The following is a 27,652-nucleotide window of genomic DNA, read 5'->3' on the forward strand; positions in this document are numbered from 1 at the left end:
CAGGGTGTCCAGAAAGAGTTTACACTTTAAGGAGTTAAAAATCACACAACACCAGGTTATTGTCCAACAGGTTTAATTGGAAGCACTAGCTTTCAGAGCACTGCTCCTTCATCAGATGGTTGTGGAGGACACAATTGTAAGGAGCGACACTCCGAAAGCTAGTGTGCTTCCAATTAAACCTGTTGGACTATAACCTGGTGTTGTGTGATTTTTAACTTTGTACACCCCAGTCCAACACTGGCATCTCCAAATCATGACACTTTAAGGATAGAGGGTAAACCATTTAAAACTGAGATGAGAGTGGTGAGCCTGTGGAATTTATCAGCCCAGAAAGCAATTAAGACCAAAGCATTGAATGTTTTCAAGAAGAAGAAAGATATAGTTAATAAAGCTAAAGAGATCAAAGGGCTTGGGGTGAAAACAGGAGTTGAATGATCAGCCATGATCACATTGAAGGGCGTAGCAGGCTCCAAGTGTCAAATGACCGCCTTTTGCTCCTACTTTCTATGTTTTTATGACAGATAAAAGGAAACTACAGGGCAGTTAACCGACCATATGTTATTGGGAAAATAAGAGTCTATTATTAAGGAAGAAATGGCAGGACATTTAGAAAAGCTTTGCGCAATCTGAGTCATCATGGCTTTGTGAAAGGGAAAGCTTGTTGATAAATTTATTGGAGTTCTTCAAGGATCTAACACAGAGTTGATAAAAGGGATCTCATAGTTGCAGTGCATATGGATTTCCAGAGGCATTCAAAAAGATGCCATATAAAAGGTTAATGCACAATATAGGTATTGGAGATACCCATAAGCAGCTGGACTGCAGCAGTTCATGAAAGCAGGTCATCATCACCTTCTCAAGGGCAACTGGGAATGGGGGGTAATAAATGCTGGACCAGCCAGCGACGCCTGCTTTAAATGTGTATTAAAAGTGTCCCGTAATATTGTCAAGTCCAGTGATAACAAAGGAATTGATAAGGCTGTCAGTAGCAGATAACTGGGGTGGGGCAAAGTCATTGCAGAATCAAACCTGATACCAGAGGCCAGATTTTTGAATGCTACTGGGATCATTTCAGACTGTGATTTAATAACCTAAGAGGCCATCTTCTGGATCCCAAAAACCTTTGTGACAGAGTCCAATTTTCAAAGTGGATGTCAGAGGGGAGGGCATGACAACATCCATTCATCATCTAAATGCCCAATAAATGCCTTTAAAAGCTTATGGAGATCTAGATGCTATGTTTAAATGAGGATTCATTCAACCTGAACAGTCTGGTCCAGGTCAACAGGAAGTGGTATCTGGATGATGAAAAAGTTTTGTTTTAAACCATTGAACACTATAAAATGTTCAGGAACCTTGCACTGGATTGTACACATCATCTATGTTTCGACTGTTTGGACACCACCTAGTGCTTTTATGTTGCTGGGCATCTGAGGTAGCTTGTTGTGTACTGCCATCCATACCTTCTAAGTGTCTGGTTTCTTTAGGGTCTTACATTGTCTAGTGTGTGGCAGGACAGGTCTAACAAGAGGAATCTTGTGAGTTTATTTGCAGTCTATTGCATTTCTACAGGTTATAGAATAGACTTAACATTGCTGCAAATAATGTTGAGTGGTGTTGCCTTAGGTCTGTCTCTCATGAGATCATCCTTTACGCTGCCCTTCAATCTTCATGACAACATCACAGTGTCTGGTGCTTATTATAGGGAAACAAGCGTTAACCCTTTCAGACCCATAAATAACAGAGCTGCCTGCTCTCTGCATGAAGGCAACAGCAGATTCCATCATAGAAGTGGTCTGCCTTTGCCAGTGGTCGTTTGCAGGCAGATCCTGCCTCTTGGAAAAACTTTATGCCATGAATTGGGTGCTAAAACATTGCCACAAAAGAGGCACTCTTTTGCGGCATGGTGTCAGGACTAGAATTTATTTAGTCATTTGGTTCTCGACACTTCTATCCAAATCCAAGACTGTGTTTGTGAGTAGTCTGGTTCAACCTTACACAGCTGTAGGTGAGATGAATGGAGGTGGCAGCTAGAGGTGGCTGATACCAAAGACAATAACTTCACAACATTTTGTTGGAAGTGTTGAGTTTAGTTATATAAAGTGATATAGTCATGTGTTTATACATTATTATTTATACTTTGAACATCAGACAACAATTTGTTTAATTATTTCTGCTTTATTAAAATAAACTATGCCTTGTCCTACTTACTTACTAAAAGGGCTTTTAACACCATCAAATTAACTGTGTTGAAAGCATTGCTAATGGATGCAACACTGTCACCTACAGTGTGAAGATCAGTTTATTAAAATAATGTGTTTGCATTTCTTTTAGACGTGGACCATTTAACATATGGAAGCCCTTGCAATAATTTTTAATTAGAGACATGGTATCCAGTAAATAGTCTATTTACCTCTTTCCAATGAAATCATTAAAAATTTGGTGGGCAGTACAAATATAATTTACACAACCATTTGATGAGAAACAGAGCATGCAAACTTTCAAATTCTATTCAAAACACAGTCAAACTTCATTCAAACAAATAAAAGGAATCCTGCAAATCTGAAGTAAAACTGAAAACTCTAGCAATACAAACCGGCATGCCAGAAAAGAAATATAGATTAATACTTCAGGTGGAACATTTCATTTATTCTGGCATTGTTACAGAGAAGCCCACTATATTGGAATCAATGAAATAAAGAGAGAAAAGGATAGCCAGAGATGAAAAACAAAAATTATATAGACTTTACAACACATCAGGACACATCGCCCAAATTGTCCAAACAATTTTTTTTATTTTGCACGAGCCTCCTTGCATCCTATTTGATCTAATTGTATTGTTTTATAAACTGTTGCACAAAGATAATTTGGGCAAGATTTTGCTGTCGCAGGACCTCGAACATTGACTGCCATTAATTAGGTACACCCTTAAACCCTCCAGCTCAAATGATTTATCTCATTAAGCTTATGAAAGTGTGAATTGATAACAAAGCAATGCGAGAAGGAGGACACCTGAGACCTGAGTGAATACAAAAGCTAACAGAGTATCTCCTTCACCAATTAAATATAGGGAGTGGAAAATAAACATTGGAAGGACTAAGGAGAATTAATCTAATGTCAAATCAGCTACAGAAAGAGAGTGAGGAAAAAATTGAGAGGGGGGAAGAAAAGAAAGAAAAGGTGTATAAAATACATAAATATTAAATCTGACTTTTTTAAAAATCTAAAGGAATGAAATTCTATATTTATAATTAATAATTCTCATGAACAATGATCATATTGTTAAATGTTTTTGCACTTGTAATTGGTAACCTCAAATATCTGCAATAGAATTGACTTATCCTGTTATCCAAATACATAGTCTGGCACCACTCAATGCATTTGAATAGTGAAGCAGACAGCAAGATGTCATTTTTTTGGAACTAATAACCATGTGACACAACCTAAGCAGTATCATTTAGACCTTTGTGTATAATCTCATACCTATTCCACAACTGAAGTTGTTGTGCTATTTACACAAAAATAGGTGAACACCATTAGTCTTTCTATTCTTTTGACAGCAAATTTAGCCCATGCTATATATACTGGTCCATTTTATTTCATTCAAATATAATTTGTCCTGGCTCCAGTGTTATTCCCAAATTGAGCATGAAAAATATTTAACTTCCATCACTGAAAATCCATGAGAGTAAGGAAGTTACTTTCTAATCAACACGAGTGTTTGAAAGTTTGGCTCTTGACTAACAAAATCATTGAGCTTCTTTCAGTAAGTAATACATTTGGCAGAGGGGTAAATAATAGCAAACATAGAGCAACGGTTCATAGTTTTGATTAAAGTAGCTCTAATCAAAATTTCCGAAAGGACTATCTGATAAACAAGGTGTTGTGCCATGCTAACCTGGATTCAAGTATCAATCATGATTTTTATTGATACAAGTGAACAATTGGAATACTAGAACATACCTGAAACTCATTGACCTGGGAAGGAGAATTCAATCAGACATCCCTCCACATTCTCTCCCAATCATGGAAAATGCACAAGACTGAGCATTGGTGCCTCCTATACCTGATCATACAAGTCACCTCTTCTTTGTTCCACCCCTTGAATCAAGACTTCCAGTGAGGACCCATATATGTCTGCTCTCCCCTATGGCCAGCGATTCCCATGATCGAAGCATCTGCAGCACAGTGCACTTCTTATATAAGAAGTTCATGCTAATATTAAATACTGCTCAGTGCTCGTGTTGTTGGACCCTTCTTGACACATGGAGCCAATTAGCAGGATGGAGCATGATGGCCCTGTACAGAAATTATTGGATTGAACAAGGAACTCAGAGTTGCTTGGTCCTGCCTGCATTCCAATCAACAGGCACAGCTTAATTGTACATCAAGGTTTCTGCATGCATTTTAGAATTATACAATTCAGTCCCTTTTCTGTCTGGCTCAACTATGATATTTCTACCTTTATTTCCTGCTCCATGTTAATGAATGATATATTCCTATACATGTCAATATTCTTGCAATATTTGTTGGTCATATTTCTTGGTATTGTGCCTGCCAAGAGGGTATGAGATGAAGGTATATAGCAAGCATCAATGAGCATCCAATCAATAATGCACTGCAAACTATAGGACATTATTTAAATCTGCAATGGAAGCCTAGATGGAATTAATCATATGGAGCTGGAGCTACAAACATCTTGACAGCTATAGGTAATACATTATATGCTTATTCTAATGTTGGTGTTCTGACTGAAACAGGTCTCAAACATCAAGCATGATCTCTTTAATGAAATGAAGGCACCCAAATATTGATCAACATTAATGTTCAAATATGACAATTGATACCTAACCATTTTCTGCAAATATGTAACACAATTGACACTCCTTCTCCCCTCCTCTTCTTTTCTCTCCACAGTGTATTCTGTCCTGTGTGACATCTCCACATTCTCCAATGTTCAATAACAAGAGGAAATCTTACAGTACTATCCATGTCTGCAAGTAATGAGTATTATATTCAAGCTTTCAAAACACTAAAAAATGATTTTAGAACCAGTCAAGCTACTTCTTGATGGCTACTGAAAGCTTAGACATGGAAAGTCTCCTGAATGCATAGAATTTATCTATCAGCCAGAAGAACTAACCCCATAACCAATCTTCAAACAGTTCTTAATCTCTTCAAATAGCATTAATGAGGTACCTGATTGTTTTATATAACCTATTTTTCTAGTCAATAAGCTCAGCAATGTTATTACACATTTCTGGAGTAGATGGGACTTGAATCCAGGCCTCCTAGCTCAAAGTTAAGGATACTACCACTCTGCCAAAAAACAATTTGTACTGGTGAGGTACTTCAGGCTAATAAGCTTAAGGTTCAGCTGTATAAAGGTAAAAGAAGATACAAGTTGCAAAGTGAAGCCTCGGTCATCCATTCTTCCCTTGTATTTCAAAGTGCTGAAACTATTTCCATTGTTTTGATGTTTGATATATCTAAAAGTAATGTTGTATGATCCTACAAACATTTAACAGCCCCTTCAAGGTGTCTTTTTGCAAGGCTAACACACACTAACGTATTTAGTTATTCTTAATGATGTAGCCTTCTAACACTGAAGATCCATTGGATGGTCAGCAGTCACTGGCATTGTTCCCAGCATTTCAATCTGCTTTCATTGATATTTAGTAACAAATCTATTAAGTGTTTTCCTCATTTTCAGTATTTCCTTGATAATTATTGATGCATGGTTTAAGTATACCTTGTTAAAATAGTTTAATCTGAGAATAACTCTGAAATACATAACAAAAGAATTCCATTTCCTCATATTTGCATGAAAATGTCAGGGAAAGTGGGTTGAATTATTTTAGTTTGAGTACAATTAGATCAATGAAATGCTTCAAGTTATATACATGTGGCACAGCCTACACTCCCCCTACTTTAACAGAATTCTTCTGTTTAAATATGATTAATCTAACATTCTGTGTCAAGAAAAATGCCAATCAAGATCGGGATTAGTCACCTGGTATTGAAACCTTGCTTGTTTTCATGGAGAGAGGAGAGAGTGGGAATTTGAGAGCCTGAATGAATTTGCACCGTTGAGTCATTGCTATTGCTGCAAAGCAGCGCCAATGGAAATAGCTTTCAGTGAAAAAGAGTAACTTCAGTGTAACTCACACTGGTCACCTTTCAATGACTTTGCTAAGATCACCTTCTTAGTGCGAAGCGACTATAGATTCAAGAGAGATTAAATATGTCAGTGTAGCCAGAACTCCAACATTAGAATAAGCACATAATGCATTACCTACAGCTGTTTTAAAAGTGAATACATTTTAAACATATTTATGCTATGTGGAGCACATTATTGAAACTACAGTAGTAAAACTGTACTGGTTGCAAAGAAATGTTAATATTGATTCAAAATATCCTGGAAATAGCTTGCTAATTTATCCATTAAACGTGCTTATATTCTCCTTTTTTAAAAAAAAACAATGAAATGCTTATTATGCAAACATTCTGCTCCTAATATCCAAAGCACAAATGTAAACCACATAGGTAAATAAAAGTGGTCCCGGGAGATATCTGTAGGGCTCCGTCCTCAGACTAACATCTTAACGAGCCATGGAAATAACGAAAGTGTTGTGCAAAGCCGTCAATGGATTTTCCTTCACATAAGCTCTGCAGACCTAGCCAACGACAACATAAGAAATTAGTCCCACATTTGTGGGGTTGCTCTGTTAGTATATACTTTCCACAAATATAAAACTTTTCAAAACACTGAATATATCAATAGGTTGTTCATTCAGCGGAACACAGACCTTAACCTCACTATTAGCTGCTTTTAAAAAAGGTCACAAAAGCATTACCATTATTTATTGAACATAATTACGCTGGAGTGAGATTTCTGAACTATGTCTATGATGTTTTTACAATGCTGGGGAAACAACGTGCGCAATAACCAACAAACAAGGGTCATTTGTGCTACAGTCTTAATTTGAAACCTACTACAGTATTTCAAAATTTGTAAGTGAGGCCTCAAAGGACTGGCCGCTAAGCTGCCCTTTTCCATCTGCCAATGGATCAGTGTCTGTTTTTGTCCCAAGCAACGTAAACATGAAGCAAGGAACTGGCTTGAAAACTCATCCCAAAGGAGGGAATGGAAAATGTATTCTTTTTTATTGACTGATGGCTCTCAACAGTGTTACATGGCTCGTTTAAATAATGCGTACAATATTTGGGAAGCAAGTTATATGGCGGTCGCTCGTTTGACATGACATTACCGTACATTGGTGAGCTAAAGCAGAGGTAAAAATATGGAAACTTACTTAAAAATCTGGAGAAAGAACGTAGGGGACAATTGTCCTGGCTGTTGCGAAATCATAAATGAGTTCATTCTGAAAGCATTCGCATTGTCACTAAACAAGACCAGTCATTTTTCCCCCCCTATGGGGTTGGCACACACCAACCTCGCTGTGAGCTGATGTAAATTGTAACTGTTTCTCATCTAACATTTCTGTCGTGCACGCATGTTTCTCTTGAAAATGGCAAACGACTTTTGAGCAAATTTCATCTTAAGTCCATCTCTCAAAGGATTCATCGAGGTGATCAAAATAAAAAAAGATGATGAAAAAGTTCACGGACCATTTGCAGAAGGTTGAAGTTGAAGGTTTTTTTTTCCAAACTTTAGAAATCATTCATATTCTTTGAAAGGACATTAGTTGACATAACCCTCATATTTGTTGATCTGCCCAGGTCAAGAGGATTTACATTTATCATGTTTAGCCGTGAAGGCGGAACAAAAGCAGAAAGTGCTGGAGAAACTCAGCAGGTCTGGCAGGATCTATAAAGAGAGAAATGGATTTCCACTGAGAGTAATTTAAGGAAATACTTATGCAAACCTCCACAGGGAACAGTTTGGAATCAATATACTCTTCACGTTTTCTTTATCAACACTTCCAAAGATGCAAACGACTCTTCTGTGAAAAAGAAATGTTCGGGTCTCCATCGTAAGTTGGACACATGATTGGTCGCCAGCAATAAGACACAAGTGCCAGTCGAAAAGTTGCTATCACTCCACATCCCATCAGGAGATGGCACACAACAGTCAACGGCCATCAATTACCCGTGCTAATCAGCACCTGCTAATTCAAATCCACTGCAGATCCAATGTTCTTGCATATCGGATCAAAATTCTGCAGAGGTGTCACTGGACTCGAAACATTAACGCTGTTTCCCTCTCCACAGATGCTGACAGACCTGCTGAGATTCCCCACTGCTTTCTGCTCTTGTCAGATATAACAAGCGGTCGATCTGAGATTTACACCACACACCAGACAAAATTCCAACCCGTTGTATTATTTACGCTTGCTGATGAAAAAGGGTGTTTTTTTTTAAAAACGTACTGCTTCTACAAAAACAACATTTTCCGACTAACCTCAAAAGGGAAATATTCAGCAAAGCAAACATACTTTAGCACCAACATTTCTCATAGTGGTGCCAGTAGGAATGACAGACTTGGCCCTGAAATGGAACATTGAGTGTTGGGACGTCTGTCCTCCGTTCGGGTAAATTTCCTCAAATTTCCGAGTGTACAGGCTGGAAGGCATTCTGTGAAAAGGACAGAATGAGGAAAGATTGAACCCTACAACTTAAATCTTACTTTTATTTTTCTCTGTAGAAGGCCCTCCCAAGGCGACAGATTCTGGGGGTGGCTCAGGCTGTATGATACATTTGATAATATGGGTTAGAATGTGTTTGTTTTAAATCTTGCGAAGACTCTTTGAAGAAAAAAACTTGATCGAAAAAATGTAGAATGAGTGATTTGAAGGTTTCAAACTGCATGAGAAGAATTGATTGTTATTATGCAGAGGCTGTTTGTGGGAGAGTTGCTATTTTCACTCTAGTGTGGGGGCCGAATGCCTGAGTGAGTAATGTCTTTGCGCTATGCGAATATGGCTCTCGCACTCTTTGTTTGCATATTTACCTAACGGTGTCCATTCTTACATCTTAAAATAACAACAGGAATATGGTTTCAGCTAATCCCGCTGTTGGCGCTCTTACGTGAAACTTTGGCATTAAATGCTAATGGTAATGAGAAACGTCGAATCGATAGTCCCACGCACATGAATTTACAAAGGACCTTACTGTCGTTAAATACGCAAATGTCCGATGTACTTCTCACACTCACAGGTCCCAACAACATATAGCACACATGAATGATCTGCTATTTTCTACTTCACTGTAACATTCTGGCGGAGAATATAACATTTACTAAAGTACCAATTGCAAATGTAAAGTAATAACACCTAATACAAATATTTTATTGGACCACAGCCCATAGTAAGAGCAGCGTGCATATTACTGATTCCACGGTTCGCGTCTCGCAACCCAAGTGACAGTGACCTCAAGTGACCTTCGCAAACACTTGATAATCAGTGGAGACCAGAGAGTTGTAAGAGGCGGTCATTTTCATTGGAACTGTCCTGGTAAGATATAAAACATGATCAGTAAATCTTATGTTCCATTTTTGCCAGCAGAGCCCAAGTCTAACTATAGCCGTGGACTTGACATTACTTTACCTTTATTCTTAGCTACGTGGTGTGAAGGTAATTTTGACAAGAATGAGAAAGAATGCTCAGATCTGATTTAACTTGCTGTTTAGCTAATAATATATTATGATAGAAGCCATTGACAGGAAAATAGCATTAGTGGTGTGTTGTAGTTTCTGAAGACTTCTGGCAACATCTGACTAATACAATGTCATGACAATTACCTGTATGTATATTTATGGGCTGTGCACTGCATAGGAGAGTTAGACTATATTGTGAAGGTACGTGATCGTTTGTCACTCGCAGTTTTAATGATAAATCACAAATTTCACAAATTGTTGAAATGGAAAGCCAGAATCGTGAAAAGACAACAACAATCCTTTTTAAAAGGCCAAAAAATTCCAGACGATTCACATAACCCACAGGTTCATCCTATTCCAGAACAAAGCTATGTTTTCCTAAGAAGCATTTATCCATTGAAGAAACTCACTGTGATTTCCAAACTATTGTCGGACATTCTAATTAATGATTGCAATGTTTAATGGGAAAAGAATCAAGTGATTTTAATGTTGGTGCTTCAAGCAGATTTTTAAAAGAAAGACTAAAAATGGTGCCCTTCATAAAGTTTGACCAGAACGATTACATTCCATAATGTAGCTCAGTGCAAAGCCTAGACTTTGATTTTGGCTCTCTTTTTTTCCAGTTACACAGAGCCTTTTTTTTCCCTGAGGTTAGGCTCCCTTCAATGTGAGCTCTGTGATCCCTTCATCTCCCTCTCCATGGTAACCATCAGCATCCTGGCAAAAACGCACCTCACCCAGACAAGGGCATATTCTTCCCCATCCAGCATCTGGACACTTTTAACAAACTTACTGCTTGTCCTTCGATTACAACAGGCCTCGCATTTCCGTCTTCTTCAATTGAAAGTAAAATAGCAGCTTTTGATGTTTTGCAATTAGGAAATTCATAAATAATGCAGCTTCTGTGGTGTTACGAACTGTAGCAAAAATATATTTCCTCAGTAATAGGATAACCATTAAATGATTTAAATTATCACTTGTACTTTATAATTTTGAATGTAAGTATGGAATACAGAGTTGATATATTTTGTCTGAAAATGGAATGTTATCTGGATCAAGTAACAAAAATAATTAGTGTTCATTTGCTCACGAATCAGAAATTGCTGCTTGCGAATTGATTCGATAAATTCTCTCTTAATGATAGAAAAAACAAACTTTTTTTCTGGTGGAGACGCATCTTCAGGGAAATGAAGGAATTCATTAAATACATCGTCATCTCTAACAGCCATGCCCAACATTACATCTGAAAACAATAATTGAATGCCCTGAGCATGTTCTGCTTTCTGTTAAGATGTGGAAGTAAATAGCCCTTAACACCACTCGTTCTAACCTCTTCCTTTGTTAATTTCTGATCCATTCTATAAAGTTCTGCAATCACGTGATCAGTTCTTTGAACTTGGGTTAATTTAAAAGGACACGTCTCAGCATCTCATGGATTTAAGCCAGAGGTAATGGATACTTTACCCGATAATTTATTTAACTGAATCGCTAAACTATTGGGGGAAAATAGGTAGTGGTTTATGAACACCATCAGTTGTAGGTTCACTTATAAGTGTTTGAAACATTACGCTATATAGGTCCTGGCTATTGTCCAAATCGATGATAGCGACAGGACTGTGGTAGTATGTTTTGTCTAACCCCTTGAAAGCAGCTCTATTTAAACATAAAATAAATAATTGTATTTTTCTCAAAAGGACAATAATGCATTTTATTTTTTGTGAGAGGAAATTAACAACCAGTCAGTCCTTCAATATGTGTAAAAGCATTTTAATTTCGCCTTAAATAATTCCTCAAACCTGTGATCACGTGTTACAAATTTAACTGAGCAATGGACAGATCTGGGGCTCCCTTATGGGGCTGATTATTAGACATTGGTTTTCATTTTAAATAGTCAGAGGAGGAAATGACTACAGTGTTTGTATTTGCGGTCATCTGATTAATCAATAATGCTGCAATCTCAGTTATGAATATTCCTTTAAATTTTAATGCCATGAACACGGACAAGAATTCCGTTTTTTATTTTGTTTTGGAACTGTGCACTTCAGTTATCAAAGACCCCAAACAACGAGGTACAAAAGGCATACTCTTCTGGAAGAACTATGGAAGGGCACCTTTTAAACTGTTGGCCTGAGGCATATTCTGGGGGGTGGGGGGGGGGGGGGGGGGGGTGGGGGGGGGCTGCAGAACGGCACTTTATCTTTGCATGCCTGAGAGAATTCCAAATGGCATCAGTCTTCCAGTTCTATTGCTGGTCTTTCAGTGGCACGGCGAGTATGGCCAGTGAGAAGATGACCCCTACAGACGAAAAGAATCTTAATTTGATCCCAGCTGGACTGTGAGCAATGGCAGGAAGATGTCCACTGTGAACAGGACAGTATTTAAACAGCCAGACAACAACCACAGTTATGACTCACACATGCATCGTGTCACTTAGCTAAGAAGCCAGAGGCGAGCTAATGCACAGATTAACTTCAACAAATGAGAAATGTAATTCGTATTGGGAGAAAATCAGAACTTTTGTTTTTGTGAATTGACTAGACAGCTCGGAAGTGAATTATTTCAACTGCCAAAGAAATTGATCCTACTTTGAAACTGGTAATTCTTTTGCACCATCAAAACATCTGCCCTTCCTTGTTACTTTTCAAACCCAGAGGCTTTATTTAGGACATAGTGCAACGTGCATGGGCAGACTGAGTGACAACGTCTGTAGTCCTTTTTCAGTCACCCAAGCAGCAGCATTCTTTCTCTCTTTACCTTAACTCAGCAAGTTCTGTTGAGCCCACTCCGGGAAACTTCCAAGCGCAAACACCGTTTGAGAGTATAATTTAAGCATCAACTTCCCTCGTAAAATACTCTGAAGTAAATGGAATACAATGAACATAGCAAAGCTGTCTGGTGTGTGATATGAATGCTGTAATATTCAGATGTGTTATCGTTTTCTTTAAACAACATAAAGCACCCTTCCCTTCACAGAAACTGATTTATATTGCTGCCAGGACTAGAGACAACTCCAATCAAGGGAAATCCAACATCTCCAAGTTGTATCTCAGTACTAGCATCATGTGCACCAATCTCATTTGAGGAGATGCGAGAATTTGTCTAGATTATACTCAATCTGACCTTCATTCTCAGGACACCTGCAGAGTGAGGTTCTGCGAGCCACCATCAACGCTGCAGCGTTTGCCCACAGTGCATATGTCATACTGGCCAGTCACCAGGAGATCTGAATTCTTAGAAGCAACGCAGCGCGACTTTCAAAAAGAGGATCCAAGTCAGCTTCTCCTAACTTTTATTCACGTGTCATATACCTCATGAAGCATACACTCTAATGTCATGTTCAAAACCTCAAAAGAACCATCAACTGCAATAGTTACAGGTTGGAGCCGAAAGAGCAATAGGAAACAACAAGTGATTATGATGCAACAATCTCAATAGTTGAAATAAATCGGAGACGTTCAGGATTTCAATGTTCCTGCTGCCACCCAACCTGTACAACAGGCTCTAAATATTCACCGGCAGTTGTTTGTTTTCAATTTGAGTAATGAGTTCCAGTTTCAATGTTGATTTTTTTTTTCACTCATCCGAGATGTGCGTCAGGAGTGTGTGTCAAGTGTTTGGGAACTCCATGTTATTAATATATTCATACTTGGTTGTGACAATTACTACGCAAGCTTTGAAAAATTAACACTGATTATATGAACATGCGAAGACAGTGTATGATATTAGAGTCATGGACACCTAAGAAGGGTGACATTTTTTTAATAGAGGGATTCAGGTAATTCATAAAACCTTGAACTGAGAAACTTGGATGATTTGTATGATTTGCTTTGAGTCCCAAGATTAGGCTTTGCTCATCTCTTTTAAACAAACTCCAAGCTTGCTTTTGACTAATGAAATTCTATCTCCTATAACATACAGGGGAAAATACTTTCCTTTATCTTTAATTACCAAGCCACCGATGGAATATTAGCAATGTATGACTACAAAATGCAAGATTCCTGAGGATTAGATGTTAGCAGGTTATTAATGACCATTTAAAAGCCTCCTATTTTTCACCGAAACAGAGATCTTGCCTCATCCAATACGTTACTGTCATCAGATAAAGTCCTGCATCCGGTCACGGAATACGGCCATGGAATCAGAAGCGACTCCTGGTCAGCATTCAAAGCAAAATTCGTTGACCGAAATTGTCACCTTGGGTTTCGAGGGGAACTTTGTCAGAGAACTGTGACGGCGATGTTGTCTTTGCCTGTGGTGCCTTATTGTGGCGGAATATCTGAAAAGTGCCTCACACGGTGCGACATACTGCCAGCGTTCTGGCCATGAACTTGTCGTTGCCTGAGAAGTTGTAGAAAGTTAGCTACATTCTGGGATGAGCCACACAGCAGCCGAAGAGAGAAGAGAACTTGGCTGTAATGTGTTCCCTTTGCACTGCCCCTCACTATCTTTGTACTGACATCCCCAAGGTACAACAGCACTTCAGAGATACTTAATTGGCTGTAATTGGGCGAATAATCGGCCCGAAAGGCGCTGTACAAATCAAGTCTATTACTTTTGTTTCTCTAAAGCATGTGCGTATTTGCAGGTCTTCCGGGTCCTTTCCTTTTAAATCTTACAGAATGTTGTGGCGGTGCCCTCATCTGATGGGCAGGGCCATTGTACTGGCGAAGTCAGAACCAACACTTGCAGAGTTCCAGGCCCTATCACATGCACAATGATCTCGCCCACCCCGCCATCCCATCCCAACAATTTCCTTGAGCTGAGCCATCACTGAGAGTCGGGAAGCAATACTCTTAAAAAGTGTGCCACACACCCTCTGAATTACTATAGTGCCCACAAGTGAGCGACAGGGAGCCACTCGAGGCCCAGGCTTGGCCTTCAGAGTTGTTTAATCTTCGTGAGTGCAACTAGACCATTAATTCTTCGTTCGCCTGGGGCAGGAGCGAACCCACCACTTCACTCTCACTGAATGAATCTAGATTCTCCTCCCAAATCTGTTCCATGCAGAGCACTAACCCCATTTGTTCCTTACTAAAATAAATCACACTTCTCTGTGAATTGTAAATGAGCGAAAGTCACATTAATCGATGCATACTTTAAAAAAATGCATTGGGGCCAGAGAGAAAGGGTAATAGTAAAAAGAACGTGAGAGAGAGAGAGAGAGCCTGCAGGTAGACAATCACAAACATCCAGTCACACAACATTATTCAAATATATTTCACATAACAGAATCCGCTTTTTGGAGAACCGTGAGGCGATTGAATACTTAAAAAAAACATCTACATATTTCTAATTCAAAACTTGACAAGACATCAGCCTCCAGTTAAAAAAAACTTGCTCAGAGTTTTAAGGCGAGTGGAACTAATATTTCCTAATAAGTGTCAATCAAATTCTTGTCTGTGAAGTGTGGAAACTTACCATCTACCCCAAGCGCTCTGCATCGTAATGAGAGTCCGCCGAATGATTAGAACTTGCAACCCATAGAAAAGCGCAAAAATACGAGGGTTAGATACATCCACGTTGAGATTTGCGGGACTAATGGGAATTAAGGGCCGATGTAAAACGTGTATGTGTGTCTAGAGTTATGGTGCCTTGCAAACTACGATCTAACATTAAAATGCCCTAAATTAACATTAAAGGACGTGCTTGTGTTTATAAGAGACTTCCCCTGCAGCAGGGAGACCTGCACTGAATGCTGTTTTGCAATTCATAGAATTGGTAATTTGCTGTGGGGCAAAAAAAAACGTGAATAGAAAAATAATCAAGCAGCACTGTAAAGATGGAAACGAATCCCCGTGGGCTTGCGGAGATATAAGTATTAGCGATAAAAAAAACAAATTAGAAACTTCAGTCATTTATCTGGATGAATTGTTCGGACGATAAAGCAGATCTCACGATCTCGATTCTGGTCACCACAAACGGAGATGCGTGAGGACAAGTGACATTTTATTTCTCTCTCACACACAACTCGCCTTTGTTGCCATTGTGATGATAGATTTAAAGCAACGATTTATGCAGAAACCATTTCTCTTTTCGATGGTATTTCTGGTTCCATTTGTGGGAAACATTTAGCTACCTAATTAACACGGCGATGGGCCGGGGCTGGAAAGTAGTTTGCGATCGGCAGAGGTGTTAAAAATATAACTTTATCGTTTTTAGTAGAAGTTCTGCAAACACGAGAAGAAAGAAAAATCAGCTTCGATTTAACACTTGGCGCTGGAAGTGTTCGCGAGGTATCTCGCCTGCCCACGAGTCTCAGGCCGATTTTCTCGAAGTAAACCCAGTAACAATAATCGGAGTGGGGGACGGGGAAGGGGAGAGAAAGAGGCAAGAACAAAACAAGATCAGATCAAAGGTGGGAGTGAACAATTGGCAGGCGAGGCGCTTCAGTTGGGAACACTTGCGGCTGAAGGAGAAAACAAACGCGGGATATCTTCACTTGAGATCATTGGCATTATCTTTGTACATTGCCCGGCCGTTTCCGCAATCTTTTATCATTTACTTTTGTTGTTGTTGTTGTTGAATGGAGATCACTGGGAGGTTAGCTTCTGTCCACCCACGTGGTCGCCTGAAATTGCAGCAGCCGGGGAAGACGGGCCAATCGGGGCTCGAGGGAGGTGGGATCTGAAGCTCCAAACCCACGGCCAGCGGCCAATCGGCTGTTAAGATGGTACACCCCGCCCATCGCACAAACCTCTGTCAATCACACCTGGGCACTGTCCAATCGGAGCGCCTTGTTATTGAGGGGCCGCCCACTAGCCAATGGGGGAAGGGGGCGGGAGCAGACGCCCCGACGGCGATGAGGCTCTCCACCAATCAGAGTGGGGTCAGGGTGGGGATTGGTTGTCAGTTCGTTGTGCTGAGCCAATGAGGGTGTGGAGGTGGAGTCGGAATGAGGTTGTCCCCGCCCCCTCGCCTCCTGCCTGCTTCCCTCCCTCCCTCTGAGCTCCATCCTCCCTCCTCATGCTCCCTCCCCTCCCGCTGCCCCAGCTCTGGGCTCTGCTAAAGCTGCCCAAAGTCGGCGGCAGCTGAGCAGTTTGGAAGTGCGAGTCATGGCCACCACAGCTTCGGCTCACTACATCCCCAGGAATAACTCGCTCCACTCCAACTCGTTGGTGCACCCGGACTCGGACAGGATGCATCCAGGGACAACCTACCGGGAGGTGCAGAAGATGGTGCAGAGTGACTACCTGCACGGCCTGAGCGGCAGCGGGCACCCCATCTCCCACAGCCACCAGTGGCTGTCCTCGGTGACGGACGGCGCGCCCTGGGTCACCGCCTCCCACCTGGGGCAGCAGGATCCCGGCAAGGCCAGCGTGCAGGCGCCGCCGAGGGACGACCTGGGCAACGGGCTGCACCACCGAGCGCACCACATGGTGCACCAGCAGAGCCACGGCAGCCACCCCGGGGCGGCGTGGGGACCGGCGGCTCCTCCGCCACCGCCGCCGCCGCCGCCGCCGCCTCCCATCCCCGGGATGCCCCCTTCGTCCAACGGGCACCAGCCGCTCATCTACTCGCAGGCGGGCTTCAGCAGCCTCAACGGCATGCTGAGCCCGGCCACGCCGAGCCTCCACCACGGCCTGACGGACGCTCTCCACGAGGACCCGGGCGGTCACGACGGCCACCCGGAGCACCCCGCGCCGCACCACCCGGAGCACTCGGACGAGGACGCCCCCACCTCGGATGACCTGGAGCACTTTGCAAAGCAGTTCAAACAAAGGCGGATCAAGCTGGGCTTCACCCAGGCGGACGTGGGCTTAGCCCTGGGCACTCTGTACGGCAACGTCTTCTCTCAGACCACCATCTGCAGGTTCGAAGCCCTGCAGCTCAGCTTCAAGAACATGTGCAAACTGAAGCCGCTGCTGAACAAGTGGCTGGAGGAGACCGACTCGACCTCAGGGAGCCCCACCAGCATAGACAAGATCGCCGCGCAGGGACGGAAGAGGAAGAAGCGGACGTCTATAGAGATTGGGGTGAAAGGGGCGTTGGAGAACCACTTCTTAAAGTGCCCCAAGCCCTCCGCTCATGAGATCAGCAGCTTGGCTGACAGCCTGCAGTTGGAAAAAGAGGTGGTCAGAGTTTGGTTTTGTAACAGAAGACAGAAGGAAAAGCGAATGACCCCGGCCGGAATCCCCGGCCACCCAGGTATGGAGGATGTATATTCACAAAGGGACACTCCGCCGCTTCATCACACACTTCAGACCCCTGTCCAATGACTGCTCCCCACACTCCACACCCCACACTAAGAAAACAAAAGACTAAGAAAAAGACACAAACTGGATTTTACAAAGCAAAAAAAAAACTGACTGAAAAAGGGATCTAGCCAGTGCCGCAGTAATTGTTTTGAGCGCGCACTGGACTGTACTCATACTTAGGAGAGACAGAAACAAAAACACATTTCATGCATTTGATGTGGTAAATCGAGTGGTTATTCTCCCCTACTGTAGAACAAAGATTTTGTTTTCATAGCTTAAAGACACGCATAAGTTGTAAGAGAAAAGAAAATACCTGTTCGTGGATGAATTATTTCAGGGGCATTCTGAAAAGCAGCGGCTTTTCCAAACTGGGTGAGAATGAGTTCAGTTTAAACAGAAAGTGAGATGGACATCGAAGTGTTCGCCTTCAGCCGCCGCTGTGTTCAGTAAGGGAGTCTGGTGGTGGGGGGAAGCTTATGATGTGGTCAAAGATTTCATAGTATCCCTACAGTGTGGGGACAGGCCCTTCGGCCCAACAAGTCCACACAGACTCTCCGAAGATTAGCCCACCCAAATCCCTACATTTACCTCTGAATACAACCCTGGGGCAATTTAATTTAGTATGGCCAATTCACGTAACCTGCACACCTTTGGATTGTGAGAGGAAACCCACGCAAACTGTATACAGTCACCCGAGACTGGAATTGAACGCGGATCCCTAGCGCTTGTGAGGTAGCAGTGCTAACCACTGAGCCACCCTTCCTCCCCTTATTTATTGTTCAACCTCAGAGGTATCTTGTGAGTTATTGGCGCTGGCGAGCCTCTTTGCGATTTTAAATAAAATTCCAAATCCAGAACTGGGGAAATGGTCCTGCATTCCAGATAAATTGTATTGTTTTACAGCTAGCACTTAGTGCTCGGACAACAAACTCTGATTTGAACCGTTCTTGGGAAATCTTGCCCTGAACTCAGTTCAATCTGTAAGTTGTTGAAAACTAGAGGGAAGTCAGTCCGATTGAAGTTTGAAATCTCTGTACACGGGGTTCTTTGTCATTACCACGTAGACAAGTTGAGATGGGTTTGAGAGATCAAAGGAGCGAACAGCAGTCGACAAAACAAAAATGTATCTTTAAATGTTCGGACCCAGCGGAAACATGCGAGGAAAAATTATTTGAATGGTCCAAAACTGACTTTGCGATTAGTTTCCCCGAACGGATAGCAAAACGACTTTACAACAGTAATGTTAGGGCTTGTTGTTCTTGCTGTGAAAAATGTACTTAACCTGAAGTGATATGACGCATTGTAAATCCATCTCGTCCACCAAGTTTTTTTAAACGCAACAATATTTTAACTGATTTTTTTTTCTGTGTTTACAAATACGTTAGAATAACAAACAAGATTTGAGGGGCACAGTTAGTGTTATCTGCAGGCTCTCAATTCTCATGAAACGTGAATTAAACCCCCTCCCCCTAAATCTCAGGAATTAAAGAACAGGTTACCACAAAATACCTTCACTCTTGGTCGCGTGTCTATTTTCTGGCCAGCTACAGGAGCGAAAGATGACTTGAAGTCGTTACCATTGCAAGTAGCAATACACTACTAATTTGCCATTTGATGCATGGGACTAAAATGATGGGGTTATCCTTCCAAACAATTCTGTTCTTTTGTTTTAATCCGATATATCCAGAATAGCTGAAGATTACTTTTTCATCCACATCTAAGACATTGTATATTTCCTATTAAAATTGAAACACATAGACAAAAATTGCCAAAATAAAGTGTACATTATATGTGTTAGAATGTTTACAATTCATCAAAAGGAAGTTTGAAAAAAAATCTGATTTGGTGAATTAAACAGTACTTAGGACTTAAAGCAGTGGGAAAAAAGTGACGTTTAGTAAATTGGGAAAAAATAATAATTGTCTGCTTTTTTTACTCTACCACTATGTAATATGTAAATATGTTGAATATGTATACATATGTATTTGTTTTTGGAATTTAATGATTTTTCTGGAGATTTTTTTTGTACGCTTACTAATTCCCAGAGGATATTTTAATATAATTTCCATGTGAATTCCCCCCTTGTATTTATTGCATAAACATATTTGAAACTTTCTTTTATCCTGTAGCTCTCATTGGGGTTATGTTAAAGCAGTTCAAACAATGTTTGTTTTAGTACATTTTTGTTGTATCTTATAAAAGACAGACTGCAGAGTCACATTAATATTTTTGTTATAGTAATATTTTATTACTTGCGTAAAATGTACACACCAAAACCCAACTGCCCCCTGTCTAAGTGGTCAGGGAGGTGTTTGAAACCATGCTGGGTTTTGCTTGTTAATTCATTCTGCTGTTGCCTGAATTGAGTGTCACTTTAGCAAAAAGAAAATGCAGTGGCAAGAAATCATTAAAAGTGATGTAAGGTCAAATTTCTTGAATTTTAATAGTTTGCTTGGTTTGTCAATTTTGTTTCTTACTTTGTGTTTTCTGAGTATGACTGCAATACCATGTGCACACTTTTTAGAAATTCAGAAAAGAGAAACTTATTTTTCTCCAAGTTATAGTTAAAGAAAGGAAGTTTATCAATGAGGCAGTAACGAATGAAAAGGCATGCAATGTCACTGGGCTTTTAGGAGCCTGGTTTCTGACACCAAGCAAAGTAGAGGAATAAAAATCAGACCCTGAAGACCTAACTGTACACCCTTGTAACTTGTTGTCACTGTTATATGATAGGCATGTATACTTGGAAGATATTTTAATATCTATTCCCATAAGTGGCTGTTGATTCTCTTAGCTTCATTGCAGCAGTTCTGATGCAGACCAGTTGGAAGGACTGAAGCTTACAGAAGAGAATATCCAGGATTTTGCAAGACATTTCATTCATCAAAAACCTTCTATTAGCCCTACTAATTAATTAGCCACATTTCAGAGATCATAATTGAGATACAATATTGATTTATTTTATCGTTAATAAATATGAATTAGTTTTAAATGCTGGTTTAGTCAGGTGCTCCCTATTTCCTTGACTCCAGCTCTCTTCATATAAGTTGATGATATCTGTGATATCTTGACTAGCTCCTTGATTGCTACTGTGTGGTCCTTAACCAGTCAGTGGACAGCATCTGAAGCCCAACAATGGTGAAACCCAAGATGATTTTTGCATTCTCCCATCAGTGAAGTTTTGTACTTGGTGGTGATTTTAGTAGCTCATTGTCAAGGAGTTAATGTTGAGATTCAAACCTAAGGTTTCCCATCCAAATTGAGGCTATCCAGACTATGACTGAAGGTTGAATTTTCCTCGAGTCTTTCTGATTCAAGTTTACCTGGGTCCTGGTGAAGGTGATCTAAAAAATGCAAATTAGTTTGTAATTAAAATAATCACCTTTCTGGTTGGAGCAGCTCAACTGTGTTTTCAAGTTGCTGTGGATGCTGTTAGGGTGAAGAAGAAGATAGAAATGTCAAGATGGAAAAAAAAATCATAACTACATAGTATCATATTTATAAAGAAAACAGGACAACAGAAAAATTGATTTAAGCCTATGTGCATTATCAAACATAAAACAGCATATTAAAAGCTGCATTTTGTAAAATAGAATCAGGGAAATTTAAGAAGCCAATATTTGAACTGGCAATACTTTAAATGATGAGGTAAATTGCTGAAATTTTGGTGCAGAATTAATACTATTTATTCAAAAGGGCTAAAAATAGAATACAGCTTTCATTTTTAGTATGAAAACTCTATCTTTTGACAGTAACTGAATATCAGTATTAGGAACATGGCATTGTTAGATGGTGTATGTTAATATTACTTTGAGATCAAGTTTTTCAATAATACAAACATTCTGACTTAAATAATTAGTTTGTTTTATAGTAGGTCTATTTTCCTTTATGTAAATATATTGCTCCTATTACTGATTGTTAAGGCTACTAATTTATAGCTTTCACAAGAAGTTGGAAAAATATCCAGAATTCCATTTCCGAATGGCAAAAAAAAATCCATGGAACATCAAATTTGACTTGCTCATTAGTGAAAGTCTCTCTTCCTGGTGTTTGTGTATCTTTGTCATGTGCACATTTAAGAGTAGAGTATGGTCTGCAATAACAAACTGCTGAAATCAATGAAATACTGTTAGAAAATTCCCATTACATTATTTAACTGTTCCTCAGTCATTTTCATTGTTGTGTTTTCTCTTCTGTGCAGTAAGGAGAATATCAGAGTATTAGTGAAGCATATTTTAAAATATTTTCGTAACAAATAGGCACATAACCATAATATAGCAGCAACAATCAAAGTCAGAGTGTGTACTATTCCAATTTGGTGTTGCCTTTGAATCATCCCAGAACAAACCAATTGAAAACACAAACTTTCTGAGAAACTGTTCTACAATATTTAAAGCATTGAAAGAACTACCTGATTAGAGCCTTTAAATCATTCAGAGTTTGAAGATGTAAACTTGTTTCTTACCAATTTAATGATGTGTATATATTGAGCACAAACTTTAAATCCATAGTAAAACCATGTCAGATAAAGCAGAGATTCCCCATAGACTGGGCTCTGCTTTTACGTAAATCGGCATAAATCAATAAGAAATACAAATGTCACCTTAGCTGAAAAGTCAGATGCAAAGTTTTAGCCTAAATTATAGACTGATAGTTTATGTACATTGTTTAATGTGGTGGATTTGGATTCAAGGTACACAATGTGGTTCACCTAAGATCATAATGCCTGATTATTGCCATTCTTTTAATTCTACTTAGCAATGACTCATTTTCAACATGGATATGAAATCATTGCAATCTGCAGTTACCTGAGCTGCTGTAAAAATAAAATATTGAGGTATGTAAATAAATGAAACATGAACAAATAAATAATGCTATTACATGCAACACATGTATGTTTTTGGCATTTATACAGATGACACATCCCAAATTTGCAGGTTATTTGAACTAATAATGTGAATCCTATGATACTAGAGAAATGCAAGCTGCCCTTGAAACACAGTATATTTTACAATCAAATTAACATCCATTATATTGTACGATGATCAATTGAGATTTATCTAATCTGTGTAGTAGCAGGCAGAAGTGAAATGTCAATTTTCAATTAGTACTGTATATACTTCAAATCAAAAATTGCCTCAAATGTACATACTCAAAGAATGAAGCCCGTTTTTGTGCTGTATAGAACTGTTCTAACACTTTTTAGAAAATACCTCGCACTCTATTTAATTTATGTATATACATTGAACTAGATTAAGTTCATCACTTCAGTTTTTCAATTTAAGATTATATAAGGAAATAATGAATATCTAGAAATTAAGTATCAGCTGATAACTTATGAAGCCATAATCATGAAAGAATTTTGAGAGTGATATGTTAATGATGAATGGTTTTGTATTTGGGCTCCAGCCTTTTCATCAGTCTAATGATGGAAAAGATTCAAACAAAGTACAACACAGCTTTCTGAGATTTATATTTTTGAGCTATGATGAGAAGGTAAAGGAGAACAGTTCACCCTTACTGGGAAAAATATACTGAAAGAACAGATTCTGAGTTCTCAAAACAGCTAAAAGATGGACTGGAAGATTGCATTAGGTTGAAAACAGGAGCAGAAAACTTGAGGAATGGTGAGCATAACGTCAAACTGTTATATAATCCAGTGAGGACTAATTTCTTCCAACTTATGGAACACACTGCATACCAGTGCAGTGACTAATAATATGGTTGAAACATTCGAAAGAAGGGAATTTGCTGACTCCTGATTGAACAGAAACAGAGTGATATAGGCTTAGTAACAAGGCAAAAGGGAAATGAAAATGTTTGAATATTAATGCAACAACAGTAAGCAGAGAGCTTGCTTTGCCTTCTCCACTGGGAGCCTGATTGTATACTGCAAATAAAGAGCAAGGGGGCTCAGATGCATGGTTCCTTTCTTCCCCATTAAACTAGCATTGATCAATCACATACACACACACATCACAGGGCTGCTTCTATGCTTGCACCCCTCCCCACGCACACACACATTCCTCACCCCCTGTGCTGCATGCACGTATTCACACCAACACATAACATGCACACAAATGACAGGATTGATTCATGTCCTTTACAATAGGGTAGAACTCCCTCTATTAGGTGGGAAAGCAGGCTTAAATTAAAAGACACTGCCTTACTTTCATCATTGTTGCTCCACTCATAATGGTGGGGAAAATGTCAGGTAATACCAGCTACATGCAGTGCATAGAGATTTACCCTACTGTGTACCTACAACAGAAAAACATATTGAGAAACAGCATAACCAGTATCACAGATGTGTAAAGGGATGGTGCCTATGTGTGTAATGTTTTACTCAAAGGGACACATCTAAATAGAGCACAGGGATACATTCAGATATCTCTCAATTAATCTGAAGAGGCTCAGTTGGGATCAATCTGGATATTCCACTCATTCTTAATTAGAAGCCTTATCAGATTACATTTTGCATGAGTTTATAATGATATTCAGTATTCATCAAACAATAATTCGTCAATAAATAATGGATTGATGGGACAACACTCAGGGAACACTCAGAAAAGAAAAGCCTGACAGCACTAATCATATTATTTAAAGTTTCTTTTTATGAATCTATGATATTTACACAGGGCCATAAGCAAGGTTATTGGCATTATTTCCAATTGCAAGTATTATTGTACACTATTTTTAAAAAAAGCCACATTAAGAATAACATAAATTTGATTGTTAATTTAGTTCTATCTGAATAGATAAAGAATCTCCAGGAATATTTTCTGTAAGTACATTATGATATGATATTCTTATATTTAAAGAGCAATGGGGAATTAGCAGTGCTGTAGTCTAGTTATTATAAATAAATCATAGGATTGCTGAGATAAACATTGCACATACCTGCAAAGACTGCATTAATATATTATAAAATGGTAAAAGCAGTATATATTATATGAATAATTTATCTAAAATGTACTATGAAATTAGAAAAAAGAGGAACAGGGACATAAGCATAATATGTGGTGAAATATTCAAGGTCACAGAGAGGCAGTAAAAAAATCATCTGTTTCTTAAGTATCAAATAGTATTAGACTATTATTCAGCAATTTACGATCAGATGTAAATGTACACATCTTTTGCTGCTTTCATGTTATATGAATATCTGCGTACAACATAGAAATAAAGCTTCAGATTCATTACAAAAATTGGCTGAAAATGCAAGCTCTAATGAAAACCCTATCCAATGAATGAAATGGTGTGCAGAATTATCTTCCGTCCAGTTAGGTTGCATTTAACAGGCCTGGCCTCTCCCAGTGCGTTTGCTGACTCGCAAAGCAAGAATTAATTTCATAGAGACCTGCTAAACTAAAAGAAATATGTAACATTTATTAAAGCAACGACGGTTCCGCTTCCTATTATTTAAAAGTTAGGCGAAAGGGATGAGCAATTTTGTCACGATTGCACACGTCACTTTATGAGGTGAATCTTCTCTGGCTTCATAATTTGCTTCGTATGTTCACGACCTGGTCAGTATTGATTTTTGTTTTATCAACCCGATCTTGCTCAGTTAAATTAGCGCGGATATGGAGCTGAGAAATTGAACACCATTTACATTTCAAATTCCCGTTTGCTGACTTTTCCACCGAGCTCAAGTAATCACAAAGCACTCGGAAAGGTTTCTAACTCGGTAGAAAGTTTGGATTTTTAACTCAAGACAAGGTGCAGCCTGGGACACGAGTACAAGAAACCAGATCAAGACAAGGGCTGCTCTCAGCTCCTGGGTATCTTTCCTGAACTGCCATTTGGGGCAATTCGATGCTAGAAATTCGAACATTTAAGTAGAAAGATAACATTTGCAGATGAAGAAGCAAAATGGTAAAGACACTGGCTGCGTGCTTCATCGAGACGATCAGCAGTGCATAATACAGACCGGGCAAAACGTTTATCTGATCCAACTGGATTTTATTTTTTTTTTCCCTGTCAGGGGTTCAAATTGATAACTCCACAAAACTTCACTTATGGAGAACAACCGCCCCTGCTCCACTGTCGCCAGACTCAAGACTGAATTCCCACTTTCAGGAGGTCTGTAAGCTTTTTTTAAAGCTCCGTTACCGCTGAGTTTCAACATTCATTCGACGTTTCTGATTCAGTGACATTGAAAAGAGTGATTCAGGCTCACAAACTCAATATTGGAATTACTGTTTGCAGTTTAGAGACAGAACGACACCACTTCACTATTGGGGCAGAGGATGTTTACTGTGCAACTATTTACATGTACGGACAGGGGTTTTTTTCTCTCCCTCTCCCTCCAGCCAGAACTGCAGTTCTCAGCAACAAGTCCGATTAATGCGAAGCTGAAATCAGTTTTGTACTGGTGTCAGTTATAGCCCCAAATTAAAACTAGAGAATCTAAGTATTGGGAATTGCAATTCTAATTACCGGGTAACTTATTACATAAGTCGACTTTGAAGCAAAAAGTCACTTTTATTGACGTGTCCGCACATGAACAGTGTGACTGAAATGAGATGACAGCGAGCTCTCTCCACGTGGGCACAAGCTTGAGCCCAGTCGGAGTGCAGTGCAGTCTCTGGCCTGAATGTTAAACAGGTACAAGCACAGGGGCCAGCTCCCAGCTTGGTGCTAGCATTCTCACTGCAGCCCTCAAATACTGTCACAAGCCACGTCCAGTCACCATCGTAACTGAACACTTGTACAACCCACATCTTTTAAAAGCCTGTTTGTCCCATTTCAACTGTCTCCAGAGCCACCACGTATAAATCATACCAGACTCGAAACGCTAACGCCGTTTCTCTCTCTACAGACGCTGCCAGACCTGCTGAGTTTCTCCAGCGTTCTCTGCGTTTGTTACATTTTATGTGGACGCTGTCTTGCCAAACCTGGCGTAACCCGTCTTCACTCACAGTTTGCTTGCAAGTGAGAATTGCAACCGATGTTTTTCTTTACGAAAATTATAACCCAGAGTTTTATTAGGATTGCAAGAAGCTCGGTGCAAATTCCAGACGAGCCAGTGCTCGGGCCTGCTCCACGCTGATTATCAATGTGTTTGTTTTAGTGGTGCTGGAAGAGCACGGCAGTTCAGGCAGCATCCAAGGAGCAGTAAAATCAACGTTTCGGGCAAAAGCCCTTCATCAGGATTGGGTTAGAAGAGGAAACAATACACACTGCCCTCTACCGACAATTGTCCTGCACATTGCTGCCTGGTGCCCCTCCTGGGAAACACAGTCGCTGTACCTAATTACGATGGAGTATTTACAGGGCAGTGGCTAACATGGTATCATAATATAACCCCGTTCTCAATGACAGTACAAAGTATTTTTTAAATTAAATGTTACCTTTCCCTATTTCATTCCAGTCACCTCATGCTCCCAGTCCTCTTGATGGGATACTGACAAGACACCATTTTACTGGTGCCTCAAAGAGCGAACGAGTGACATTGGATGCATTTAACCTTTGAGACAACGCGCAAGAAAGTATTAAGTGAGCCAGAAAAACAGCGAACAAAAATGTTGCTGAATGGAAATTCAGTGGGTGCACGGCATGGCCTTGGCCATGAAATTTGCCACAAATTAGCTGTAGAGCGTTTGCATTCCAGATTCTACATCTTCCAAAACGTTTCAAAATATTGCTAAGACCTCCCTCCAGCTCACCCCACCTCATGGCTCAGCTGATAAATGAATTGGCAAAAACGAGGTAATTGTGCAACTGAAAGGAGCAGAATGCAATACGCTTTATCCGCATGGTGGCTCAGTGGTTTGCACTGCTGCTTCACAGCATCAGGGCCCCAGGTTCGATTCCCGCCTCGGGCAATTGTCTGTAG

The 27,652-nt window shown here is 39.9% G+C and overlaps 1 protein-coding gene and 1 long non-coding RNA gene across 2 annotated transcripts; one reads left to right on the top strand and one right to left on the bottom strand.

Moving 5' to 3' along the window:
• Positions 1 to 200: 200 nt before the first annotated feature.
• Positions 201 to 16,048, bottom strand: LOC140453629 (uncharacterized). Its single transcript, XR_011952444.1, has 3 exons — positions 15,038 to 16,048; positions 8,426 to 8,598; positions 201 to 6,677 (listed from the first exon to the last, which is right to left on the bottom strand). It is a non-coding gene; the product is annotated as an uncharacterized lncRNA (long non-coding RNA).
• Positions 16,049 to 16,461: 413 nt separating this feature from the next.
• pou3f1 (POU class 3 homeobox 1) lies at positions 16,462 to 20,258 on the top strand. The gene has a single exon (XM_072548485.1). The coding sequence runs from the start codon at positions 16,672 to 16,674 to the stop codon at positions 17,833 to 17,835; it is 1,164 nt and encodes a 387-aa protein (XP_072404586.1). The 5' UTR covers positions 16,462 to 16,671; the 3' UTR covers positions 17,836 to 20,258.
• The last annotated feature ends 7,394 nt before the right edge of the window (positions 20,259 to 27,652 follow it).

The sequence above is a fragment of the Chiloscyllium punctatum genome, chromosome 27, assembly GCF_047496795.1.
Source record: "Chiloscyllium punctatum isolate Juve2018m chromosome 27, sChiPun1.3, whole genome shotgun sequence".
NCBI classification, from domain to species: Eukaryota; Metazoa; Chordata; class Chondrichthyes; order Orectolobiformes; family Hemiscylliidae; genus Chiloscyllium; species Chiloscyllium punctatum.